At 40.8% G+C, this 13,171-nt stretch overlaps 2 protein-coding genes across 3 annotated transcripts in view; both read left to right on the forward strand.

The window, feature by feature from the left end:
• armc8 (armadillo repeat containing 8) overlaps positions 1 to 13,171 on the forward strand; it is a 318,657-nt gene that overhangs the window by 301,025 nt on the left and 4,461 nt on the right. The gene's annotated exons all lie outside the window — the stretch shown is intronic.
• Positions 1 to 13,171, forward strand: part of plekhm3 (pleckstrin homology domain containing, family M, member 3) — a 52,060-nt gene that overhangs the window by 12,917 nt on the left and 25,972 nt on the right. For both annotated transcript variants that reach the window (XM_007260427.4, XM_015608621.3), the window contains exons 5-6: positions 10,580 to 10,725; positions 11,738 to 11,931. In XM_007260427.4, the coding sequence (XP_007260489.2) occupies positions 10,580 to 10,725; positions 11,738 to 11,931 (340 nt within the window). The remainder of the gene's footprint in view (positions 1 to 10,579; positions 10,726 to 11,737; positions 11,932 to 13,171) is intronic.

A 13,171-nucleotide genomic window follows, 5' to 3' on the forward strand; every position in this document is an offset into this window, starting at 1 on the left:
TTAGGCGTCCACCTTTCTTTTTCTCTTTTAATCTTATTTGATGTGCTTTCTCCTTCCCCTGCTCTTTTAAACTTCTTGGGCAGTCGCTCTGCTTTCCTTATTGGATAGTTTTTGGGGACTTTGCTCAGTGTAGTGTCTTTCAAATAGGAAATTGGATTTTAGAGATTACCAGTGTCCTGTGTTGTTAGTGCCTTTTCAAAAGCTGGTTGAGATGTTAAATGATGCAGCACGCAGTTTACACAGTATCCTATAATGCACGGTACTAGAAAACAGTTGATGGCTGATTTCAGTTCATTTTCACCAACACCAATATGTTTTATTACCACTATGCACTTTACTGCCTCCTACTGGATTTACTGAATATACACTACCATTGATCACTAAGTTTAACTCAGGGAATGGCTTGGGAAGCCCACACTTGAATAAGTTGTCCTGTTTTCTTGTAAATGAGGTTAAACAATGGACACCGTGCTCCTTTTTTAAAATTTGACTGAGACTCAATAGTGGGTACCAGATGAAATGGACATTCTATTGGACAAAATTATTCATGAAAACACATAAGGCAACCATGCCGAAAGACATGGACACAACAGTAGTATAGTTTAAAGGCTGTAAAATTATATTTGGGCCAGCCCTCATGTTAATTTGGTTGTAAACTGCTCCACTTCTCCTGTATTTCTCTCTCTCTCTATCTCTCCCAGAGTTTTTCTTGCTCTGTCTCTCTCTTTGGCATAGCTGCCAGTTTCCTCCCTTTTGACTGCTTTTTGTTGTCCGTCACTTTTACCATTGGGGGAGTAGAGGGCACGACTGTTGTATTACAGTTTAATCGTTTTCCCCTAAACAAATATGCTTGGCCTCAGAGGAGCTGTCAGAAGGATTATCTGGAGGGGGTGGTTGGCTTTGGAGGCCGGGCGTACGAGAGTTGCAGCAGGAGAGTGAGTGGAAGCTGGTGTTTGAGGATGAACATGGAGGACAATGGCCTCAGTGAGGGGTTTAGGGGGAGGGACTGAAAGGTAGTGATGATGCTTCCCCAAATAGGAGGGGGTCTTGAGTTTTGTCTTATAACTGTTGCATTCTCCCTGCTGTCTTGGGCTTTGATTGAGCACCACTCACCCCCTCCCTTCCCCAGCTAACCCTGCTTGCCCCCAATTTGTTAGCACCCACAAAAGGTTGCACTCGCTGGCTCTGTTGCCACAGTTGGGGGTTGAGGTCTGAAAGAAGGACAGGCATCATTTGCTTCTCTGGGACTTGAAGGTTCGCTAAGAGAGGTGGGTGGAGGGGGGGGGGGGCTAGAAAAATGCAACAAAAACACATTACTTGTTCTCCTTGTCTTTGTCCTGGCAGAGTCCTAGAGATAGGAAAAGCTGACACAAATTTGTACTTTTTGTTCCTCCGTTTGTCAGAAGATGAATAATATACACATTGTTCTTGTCCACATTATCTCAGTTTGCAACCCAGTTTTTAAAATGTACCCTTGTCACAATGTTCAGTCCGAGCACTCCTTGGACAAATTGGTTTAAATCCCAATTGAGGCATTTGTTTGAATTCGCAGCATTTGGAACACCCAGGTTGACTCCAAACCATGGCAGTCCTTCTTGGCTTGCTGTACAGTCCTGATGATTTTAAACAAAGAACTATAGCATTTGTGTGTTCTTAGCATAATTGGAATTAATGTTAAAGAACCATTAAGAATTACATTTTTTTGTAGTAACTCATCACATGATCAGGATGCTTCATCAGATATTAAGGAAACATGCTGAGTTTAAGCACTGGCAGCTCTTGTCAACAGAGCGTTAGAGAGTATTTTCTTATTTGAACTGTGTGGTATGTCATGGGAATCTGTGTGGGATGTGGCCTCCAAATCTGACCACCGCCTTTCCCCTAGTCCCATTTCCACATTCGGGGTTGGCAGGTCTAGACAACAGCACGCAAACAACTAAACTAAAGCAACTGAAACAGGAGAGTTGGCTATTTTTTCTGCTGAACAGGTAATTACGGATCTGCATTAAGGTTAGGTAACCATAGCTAGGTAATTTACTACCACTAGCATAGTACATACGGGCATTTTGGACATGTAAACATATATATTCATAAGACTCATAAGAGTTGTTGCTTGTCGCTGTGTGTCAATCTGCTGTGACCGGGTAAACAACCAGTAACATTGTGGTTTAGAGTGAGTGAGGCCAGTTTTGCCCAGAACATTATTAATCCTTGAGTTTTTGACCTACCCTAAATGAGTGTGTTCTTTAGTGGTATCACTGAGGGGTAATACAGTCCTTAAAACTTTTTAAAAATCTGGTGTGTAATGGACTTTGGGTGTAGTGAAACATAAGTATAAACTGTTGTTGAATAGCCAACCTCCATTCACCCCCAACATTCTGAAATACAGCACTTTTAGCTGATACTCCCAACAGTTTTACAATACTAGTGATAAGGGCATAGCGTTGCCCATACAAAAAAATCACAATTTTTTACAGTATCATCAAGCTCCACATTTTATTAGTAGAATTGCGAGTGCCCTGACATTTAAAAAAGAGGCACTGAGAACTTTGTAACTGCACAGGTAATTTATTAAATGCAGTTTTTGTACACCCCGTTAAGGTAGTTCTATGGGCACCCGATAAGTCGACTGACAAGCATGAGTGAATAGATAGGATAGGAGAACAAATTGATATGTCCTTATATTTTGCAAATCTTTGAAATATTTACCAACTTCAGGCTAACAGTCAAAACCAGACTAACAATATAGATTTTTGTATTTATTTCAAATTTCAAATTAAAATATTGACTCAAACGCATTCAAAACTGCAGTTGAACTAAATATTGTTAGTGTAAATAATTACCTTGTAATGGAGGTCAATCAATTTTTACTTTTAATTTGAATATGAATGCATTATATGCAGTAAAAACTCAGAAATTTCTGAAATTTGAACTGTTGTCAGAATCCTCCCAGTGAGGGTTTTTTATTCAACTGGCAATCCCCCTTGAGGGTTCTCTACAGATCTGGCAACCTATGACCAAATCGCAGCATGTTGCCTCTGCGTGTGTTCTTGGTTCTGCCCAAAGTGATCAAACATTTGTTTTGGTTACCTGTGCATAAAACTTGTGAGGCACATTTAACTCCTGTTGAAAAATGGCATGAGATCTTGATACACCCCAAGAGATTTCAGACATTCTAAAAAGCAGTTTAATACTTTTATATTAACAAATTGTGCACTTTATATCCTGAAACCGGTAGGCCACATTTTTACCATGCAGTGTTCTTTCAATAGGGTCTCTATTAATGTATTTTTAGATTAGTTTAGTCAGTATAGACATTATAGCGGCTCTATCAAAAGTGTCCATTGTGTGATTGCTATGTGTTGTATGTTTCACATCAAAAAAGACTACTGACCAGCATTTAATGAGCAATCTTTATTCGAATAATTACGACAGCAGAATAACAGGACTTTGTGTTAGAGGGCCACGTGCACTGTCCGTTTGAAGCTCTGTAGACCCTTTGACCTCTGTACACACACATACACACACACCCACACACACACACACACACACACACAGATGGACATATCCTTTTCCCAAGACTTCTCACAGTTTGCTTGAACCCTGTCTTTCTGCTCAAGCTTTTCACACAACCCAGAAGAAGGACCCTGTAGAGGGGTATAAGGACAGCAGATCAAATGGGACGGTTACAGCTGTAGATGGGACAATAGAGCCAGCACGGGAGCTAGTGGGAGGCACAGGGTCTGGTGGGGCCTTAGGAACAACTGTTTACATCAAAAAGATAGCCAGCGCCACACACACACCACGAACAACCTCATGCTCGCCTATGGTTCACATCTTTTTCTGGAGTGGGTGTCCTCTTGAATAAGACACATCAAAGCAGCCGTCCCGTTGTCTTTACTCCGGCGGTGCCGCAAAGCGCCGTCCTCCCCCCACTACATCCCACCTCGCGGGTTCTTTGCTGCGATGGCTGGTCGTTTGAAAGTGTCGTGAGCGGGAGACCTCAATCAAAGTGGAACAGAGAGACCTTCTCTTTCTTTTTTTTTTATTTCCCAAGGACCATGCACCTCCTCGGAGGCTAGACACGCCTGTTCCGCCAAAACCCATTGTACACCCGGCACCTACAAGTGCCCTTTTTTATTTGACCAAGTAGGCACCATTTTTGTATTTGGGCTGTTGTTGGACTTAAAAGTGGTCCTGAAGTGAGCACATCAAACACCTTAGCTTTCCCACACCCCCGGATTTGCCCCGGCCATTTTGCATGTTGCAAGATTGTATCTAAATCTTTGAATACATTTTTATTTAAAAAAATATATTTTTTTTTACTTCTAGATTACGAACTGTACCTCTTTGGTCAAAACCGATACCGATAAGGGCTCTGAGTGGTTCAGCAGGCTAAGAGCTGCCACTATGAATGGGAGGTAGACGTTTTGAATCCTTTTTATGTAGCTTGCCATCAGCTACTGGAGCCCGAGAGGAGCACAATCGGCCTTCCTTCATTTGGGTGGGTAGATGGCGCTCTCCAATTTTCATCCATCTTTGGCAGGGTTCGTGCTCTCCTATTAGCCTGTTTAGCTGTCCAGTGACTTTGTGTAGGTAGATTGATTGGTTGGCTTCAATTGACAAGGAAAAGGTAACTTCTATCAGTCACCCTTTTTGGGCCAGAGACTTGTAAAGGACTACATTTGCTACAAATTATGGTCATCTTAGTTTTTCAGGAAAATTGAGAAAATAAAACAGATATGGCAGACAATATTTGGAAAATGAGGGGTCGAGTAAGTAAGAAGTAAGAAGGTGCAGTAGCCAAATAATAATAATAAAAAAAGATTTTGTTCATTGTTGAACCAAATGCTAAAACTATTTACAATGGTATTGGCAGATTTTATCAGCAGTTTAAAATTTGATACAGTAATTTGATCTTCAATTTTAAGAATTTGTGGCTCTTTTTATTCATAGATATAGAAGCCAGGCTCTGTTGAATGATAAAAAAAATGGCCAGTGACCTTGCAAAAATGGCAGACGATTGAACCAACTTGCCTTAACGTAGTTGATTATGTTATTATGTATACACACATACCTGTAAAAAGTAAGGGTAAATTCCAACATGTCTTTTAAAGTTGGTAAATGCACAAACTGTGTTTAGAAACAGGCCCTCTCAGCCCTCTAATCTACAAAACCAAGTGTTACTTGTTATAATTGACACTGATGATTGTAACGTACAAGCTCTCTAATTGGTAAAGTTGTGTATGTGTGCGTACACTTATTGGTATAGCAGTAGCATTCCCAACTGCACCGCCTAAACTGGTAAGCTCTGCACAAGGCGCTGAAGCTGTGGTCAGTTCCTTCCCAGAAGTGACACACATTCTGGGCACTGTATCTACTTGTGGACTCTGTCCATAACCGGTGCTGTGGGAGTCTCAAACTGAAACTCTGGAGCATCATCAGAAACACTATATCTCTATTAACTCTATTGTGTCCTGTGGTTTGACAAAACCAAGATTTTCAGATTTGTACCTTGTCTCAGTCAAGCATGGTGGTGGTAGCATCATGATCGAGGTCTGTATGAGTGTCCCTTGCACTGGGGAGCGCAATTCCAACATGTACTGTGACATTCTGAAGCAGAGCATGATCACAGCCTTTGGAAACTAGGGCACATGGCAGTTTTCCAACACAATAATGACCCCAATCACCAGTCCAAGATGACAGCTGCTTTGCTAAGGAAGCTTGAAGGTAAATGTGATCAAGGGCTAGCCAAGTATGTCTCTAGACTTAAACCCAATTTTGTACCTGTGGGACATCCTCAATCCTCAAAAAGTCTAGTGTCCACCAATAGAGGTAAGGCACTGCTGGATAATAATGGCGAACACACAAAATCTTGACATTTTGGGCAATTTGGACACTTTCACTGCGATGTATACTAAATTGCAATACAAGCTGTAAACTGACTACTCTCCGTTATGTCCAACTTTTATTTCTGTAGTGTTGTCCAATGAAGAGTTGTAATAAACTATTTACAGAAATTAGAGAGTAAGGGATTTGTTAGATACTCTATGTTTTGTCTTTATTGGCTATAACCGTTGACATCTAAGGGTTAAATCTCTTGAAAATGTCTCTGTTTACATTATATCGCAGAGCCCATGCCTTAAGCAAAATTGTTCTTAATAATAGTTTCCCAAACAAGTGGATATGAAGAGCGGTACTGCAATGTGCTATTTTTGGAACGGGTGGTATTTGTGGGTTCATGCTGCACATGTACACTGATTACAGGGCAGCCGTGACACACGACACCCCGCTGTGCGGCCTGTGGCTCGGTCCGACTATCAGCCACCCATCAGTGGTGGAGCGAAGGAGGGGGGTGGGGGTGGGGGACACCAGCTCTGCCTTTTTATAGTCTGGGGTCCCTGCCCCTGAAAACCTCAGGTTTACATTGGCACTGAAGTGCAGTGCATGATGCTAGCTTTCAGCCTGAGCTCTAACAGCCCATTACGTATTGGTTTGGACATGGGTAAGAATGGAAGCTCTCTCAGCAGAGAGCAGAAATAGGTTGGAGTATTTTTGATTGTATGTGTATCTACTAAAAGTAGCTGCCCGTTTGATTGGTTGGTTGTTTGATTTCTTCCTGTAGTAACAAAGAATATAAAGTAAACAATAAGAAAAAAAACAAGCGCTGGATGTTAAACCCCTCAGATTTCTCTCATTTGGGTGAGTAAAGCGCTTCTGTTTATTTACAGTAGGCTTAGAATTCCAGATTTCCACTAAGGCTGGGTGCAGCAGCATTAGCATTAGCGGCTTGTCGCTGGTGCTAGGTGCTGTTACCACTAGTAAATGTCGCCCGACAGTGCTACACTAAGGAACCCTGAGTGTTCTGGTAAGTGAGAGTGATGTTAGCTAGCGGGTCGTTCGTTGTTTTAAAAACAACAGACTACAGTCCATTACACTCACCTCTAAACGATGAAAGAGCACTTAGCCCGATTAGAGACTAATGCTAATACTTCTCCAGCCTTGGTGCTGGAGAACTAAACGGAACCTTCTGTATAATATTTATATAATATAATTTAATATTTCTCTTCATTAAGACCATGAAAGTGTATATTTTTAATGCCAATTTTAGGTGTGTAGAAGTCATAGAAGAATTCACTTTTACATTTTTAAGTCTCCTATTGTTCACTGTAATAAAGCACTTTTTTAAAGCAGTGACTGCTAACCAGGACAAAGTAAGAACCTCCAAACATGGTGGTGGTAGTTTCATACATTTTTACTGTAACTAACATTTGTTAACAATGTATGAAGTCAAAAATAAAATTGCCATGTTCAGATCAGCTGAAAAGTAGAAATGGGCGGAGCTACTTTGACATGAGCAAAATTGTGATGTCAGAACAGGGAAATTGTCACCCAAAGCTTACTGATACTCATGGAGGATGAGTATGAAAATTGGCCAATAAGCTCAAAACAAGGTGACTTGTAATATTATGTAAGCAAGGCTTATAGCGGGCACCATACAGACTTTGGGCAGCCATATACTATAACATTTCTTAACATAACTCTGCAGGGTCATGTGTACTTGAAAAAACTGATTACCACCCACAGTGGTTAGCACAGTGGATGACTATGATTGAGACTGGAGTTGTCTGGCTATAATTTTTCAAGCAAACATTCAAAGGACTGGCAAAAAGCACATCGATATTGAATTTAGAAGGCCCCACACACATCCTGAAGGTCATTGCCGCATTCTAGATCCTGTCCTATCACTTTTATCATGCCAATGTAGAACCACAACGACTAAAGGAAGCAATTTTGTAATGTAAATATTCTTTGCTTCGTAAAATGCTTCTTCAAATACAAGGAAAACCTCTTGTAAATCTTAAAAAGTGCTATTACCTGCTTTACTATTTAGATTTTCATACATTTCTTGTGTGCTACCAGATTTGCAACCTTTGTAGCCAATCACTTATACCGATTCAACGTTAACTGGAATCGGCCAAAACACCTCTCAGACCCTCTACAATGGTACGCCACCCACAAACCGGTTTCAGAGATCAAGGCTTTTGAAGGATATTATCAGTGTGTTATCTGAGATATTTCTGCACATACAATAAATCTGCATGTTTTCTGTACTGGCCCATTATTATCGCTCAGTAAGACCCTGTTTTGACTGACACTTACTTCCTTTGTCCTGCACCAACAACGCATACCTACAGCATGCGCCGGCACACGTTGTAATCAGTGACTTGTTTTCTTTTCGTTCACCAGCTCCTTCTTGTGCAGATCTTTCTCATAGATAGCAGCAGGCCTCCCTCTTTGGAGACCGTGTTTTGCACCTCTTTTTTGCCCCTATCTAATCTCCTATCTCTTCCCCGTCTCTTCTTCTGCCTGTGAAGTAGGGAGCCGACGCCACGCTCCACCGAGAATACTGCAAGTCCGTGTCCGTCCGTGTGTGTGCTCGGCCCTTCCAGACCTTTTATTCTCTCCTCTTTTCTTCTGCCACACTGTCCCCAGCCACGGTTCCCCAGATGGCTGGGATAAGGGACACCTGCCAGGCTCACAATCACCTGTTTTGGTTCCTTCGGGATGAGTCTCTTGCTTGTAGGAAACCAATGTTTGAAGAAAACACAGACAGACAAGAAAGAGTGTGCGAGACAAAGCAAAGCACGCTCTGGGGATATCAGCTTTTGTTGAGTTGGCTTTGGTTTTTGGTTGGTTTTATTTGTGTGTTTTGTACACTTTGGCATCCAGCGACCCTTTATTGTGGCCTGACGTGCAGTTTGTGTTTTATCAAGAATTTTGAAATACTATAAGCTCATTTTATCTCCTACTTGTCTGAAAGGCGATACGTCTGGAAGTGTCTGAGGGCATCTGACCAAGGTTCACACCATAAACCTGGACTCATTAACACACTGCTAACCTAATCTACTCTATATGAACCGCCCTTCACCCTTTATTAATCATTATCAGCTCCATAGGCGGCATGCATATTAGTGGATAGCCAGTCTTGGCATTTTGACAGTTATTAACCCTGGCCTCTGCAAGTTGTCGCAACAACTGTTGATGAACTTTATCTGTTCTTTATTCTATTCTCACTTTGATTATTGTGTGTCTTTGTCTTTGCAGATCTGACCCTCAGATCTGAATAGGCATTTTTTTTTATTGTTATTTTCTAAAAGGGGATTGGCATTTAGACATTGAATGTGGTGAATGTGGATGGAGCTAAAAACACCCAATGAGTTATAAATGTATAGTTCTTCACTGAGTTTTCACTCTAGTTGCCACAGTTGACGAGATTTTGGTCCAAATGCATATGGCTAATTGGGTTCATATTATTTGCATGGTATTGGGTAAAAAAAAAACTGCACTTTTATACCAAATTTGGTGTCTTGGTGACTTAAAGCGTCTGCTCTACAAACATTTTTAGTGAGTAAATATCAGAATAATAAAAATAACAAAGGGAAATCCAAGTAATTCCAAAATAACTTTCTAGCACCTCTGATGCTTGCACTAAAGTACTAAAGCTTTTTGTGGGTACCAAATCTTGACCTGATTAAAATCACGTTATAATTTAGTCCCTTCTGTACCATCTTGTTTTGGAATGCAGGCCTTTAATACAGTAATGTATTAATAGAAGCAGACAAAACAATAAATATTTGGGTAAAAGTAAAAGTAAATAAAATAAATATTTCACTTTCACACTATTCCAACCTTTTCTGATTTGAGGTTTTAGTTGAATTGTTCTGATCAAGGATTCTGATGATAAATATAATAGGGAACATGCAGATTTATTTCAGTACAGTTTTTTAGTTATGCATGGGTTTCCACTGCTGATATATTGTGGCCATGTGAGCAGTAAACTTATTCTAACTGCTGAATATATATATTTTTTTAAATATGAAACTGATTGAAGCCCCGCCCATCATTGTTTCCTGTTGACTGACTCCTGGGTTACGCTCCTTTTAAGTTCAACTCTTGGTGAACTTTTACAGACAACAGAGTGTAATGTTGACATGTTGCTATGTGCTGGTGTTTGCTGTCTGTTAATGTATCATTCTTATTGAAATCATTGGCATGCAAAGCATACAAACAGATTTAAAAGTACCCATGTGAACCCACTACATATTCAGATATAGTGCAGTAATGCACACCCAAACAGTCCAGTACATAAATCATGATCAAGATCTGTGTGGTTTTTATTATGAGCACAAAGTGTTTGTCCTCCACGATCTCCTGAACTAAATCCAACTGAGATGGTGATTTGGGATGAGCTGGAGCACAGTGTAAAGAAAAGGCTGAAAACTACTGAGAATTCTACTGAGGAAACTGTTCCAGGTTACTCTCTATCATGATGTGTTCCTGTATAGCTTTAATCGTTAGTCTTTAATATTAAACAATGTAAAAAGAGAGAAAACACATTAATATTAATTAGAATAGGTTTGTCCACATTTTTATTGGTCTTATCATTTTCTTGTTTCAAGTTGGAATGTCATTGTAAGCTTATTTTCAGTTATTTTTTTCATCAAAAGCCTTGTCAACATATTCTCTACATCTATTCATATAAACACTTCTATTTTTCCCCTCTTATCTCCTGCAGGATGTCAAAGGCCAGTGGGTTTGTCTCGAGGCAAAGCTAAGGTCTGCCACTACAGTGGATGGTACTATTGTCAGAGCTGCCACCAGGACAACCTCTTCCTTATTCCTGCTCGACTGCTGCACAACTGGGACACCAGTAGACATAAGGTACACAATGCACAGGCATAATTTCCCATCGGAGGGAAACCATGCTCTCCTTTGGGGGGAAACATTCTGCTTACATTTAAATAGAAGTGAACAGGGAATGGCAGGTCACCCTGTCTTGAAACAGCTATTCATAAACATAAAATGTCAGCACAACCCTATTTGGTACTCTTTCACTCAAAAAAGGGCCAGAATATACAGAATAAACATTATATACAAACTAAATATGAGTGGACTCCCGGAATCAGTGGGGAAAAATATGCTAAAACTCGCCAGTTTCAATTATTTTGTCTTGAAATTAGGGTTGGGAAATAATTTAATATTGCTGTTCATTGCTATAGAAAATATTTTAGTAGTGATATAATTTTTTCAATATTTTAATATCATTTAAAACTCTAATGCTGGTATCTACCTGCTGATGTTCTGATATTAATGAATGAGAACCAAAGTAATGTCCAGATGTAATACACATATCATATTAAACAGCAGAACAATGATTAATTTAGCTTTAAAAAGAGCTAGCATCATCTGTTAGCCATTAGCCATCTCCATTGACACCAGCAGTCTGTTAACCTACCTAGCACTGGGCTAACAGTGGCATCCCTGAGAGTTGAGGGTAATAACCAAAGACTCAAGTGAACTTTACCATAATCCACATATCAAAGCCATTAGTCATTGTGGCTAATCCGCTATTGTGGGCTTAATAATAAAAGTATACTCACACTTGTATACCAAAAACAATAAAGCACATCCAATGTTTTAAAATGGCACATTGATGCAAATGGCACATTAATGCAAGATAGATTACCAGGCAAACTTGGTATAGGGCTGCCTAATTACGGCAACGTCCAAGCAAACATTGGTACTCTAAATAAAGAGCTTTACTCACCAAAATAAACAGATTTCAGGAGACTTGGGTGCCAATTTTTACTTTTGCTTTTACAGTTTTCACTTTTGTTTAAGACAAAAGATATGTCTCTCAATGCTGTAACATGCTGTTCTTGGGTCGGTTCAGGTGTCCAAACAAGCGAAGGAGTTTCTAGAGTTTATCTACGAGGAGCCCTTGCTGGATGTGCAGCAGTTGAACCCGTGTCTGTACGAGCATTCAGAACCACTGGCTGCTGTGCTCAAGCTTCGGCAGCAGCTCCAGTCTCTCAGGGCTTACTTATTCAACTGCCGTGCCACAGTCGCAGAGGACCTGCGCCGTCGGTGAGTGTCGTCACACATTAGTATTAATGACATTAATGACAAGAAGGTCATTAATTTATCTAGCATTGTGCATCTACAGCCATGTTTAAACCATGATACAGACCGTACCTGAATCCAGACCGTACCTGAATCCAGACCGTACCTGAATCCAGACCGTACCTGAATCCAGACCGTACCTGAATCCAGACCGTACCTGAATCCAGACCTCTTTTTTCCAGGTGGTTGGGGTCAATGTTTGAACCACACCTGGGTTCTAGCTTTCAAACAGCCTCAGATATAAAAAAAGACCCCTCAGAGTTCAGTAATGAATGCGAAAGGACTTCAAGCTGACCTAAAATATACAATAGCATGCCAGTCACAACAGTCTTCCACTTTGTTCGGAGGTTAAATGGTACGTATGGGCTGACCGCTGGAAATAGCACAGGGGGGTAAATGGGAGAAAAGGCGAGTTGGGATTACTCAGCCTGATCCTAAGTGGATTCCTCCAGCCCAGGTTGAGTGGAAATGTGAAGGGACTGTGTTTACGTGAAGGGCTCCTCACTAAAAGGCTTGTCTTCATGACGAATACTCTGTGCCCACCTCGGGGTCATTCTCATGTGTGGAAACCATGCGGCTGCACTTATCCCCTCACACGTTCACACTGCGAAGAGAAAAGGCCTGCACGGCGCTGTGGTGATGAAGTATCACACAGCGGAACACAGTGGGGCCACTGCCATTTCCAAATGGTTTCCTTCTGCCCAGTTTAGCTGTGGCTAGTTGACTTTAGCTCTGATGAGAGAATTGGATCAGTTTGTGGGCCGTGGTTAATTTAAAGCAAGGTGGAAATGAAGGCGACAAATCAGGGTAGTGTGCAGCTGAAGAGCATGTCCACAATCTCCAGTTCTCATTGCTGACACTCAATAGCTTCATGTTCTACCCAATGACTGTACAGGTCATATATATGTAAATGCAGTAGTTCAGCTCCTCACCCAATGACTGAATGCATCATATATAAATACTCTTGGTATTTAAGTTTCCTCAGCACCTTGAAGGAGTTCCTGGAGGTGCTGAACAATAGTTGCTGCTATTCATTCACATTGTGAAGCTCTAGCTCATCCCAAATCACCATCCCAGTTGATAAGGTTTAGGTCTGGGGATTTTTTTGGTTATTACATAATTCCATACGTGTCCCTAAGTTGTCATGTCAAAATAAATTCAATGAAGTAAAACATTGAATGAGAAGGGGTGTCCAAACTTTTCA

Source organism: Astyanax mexicanus, chromosome 11 (assembly GCF_023375975.1).
Source record: "Astyanax mexicanus isolate ESR-SI-001 chromosome 11, AstMex3_surface, whole genome shotgun sequence".
Classification (NCBI taxonomy): domain Eukaryota; kingdom Metazoa; phylum Chordata; class Actinopteri; order Characiformes; family Acestrorhamphidae; genus Astyanax; species Astyanax mexicanus.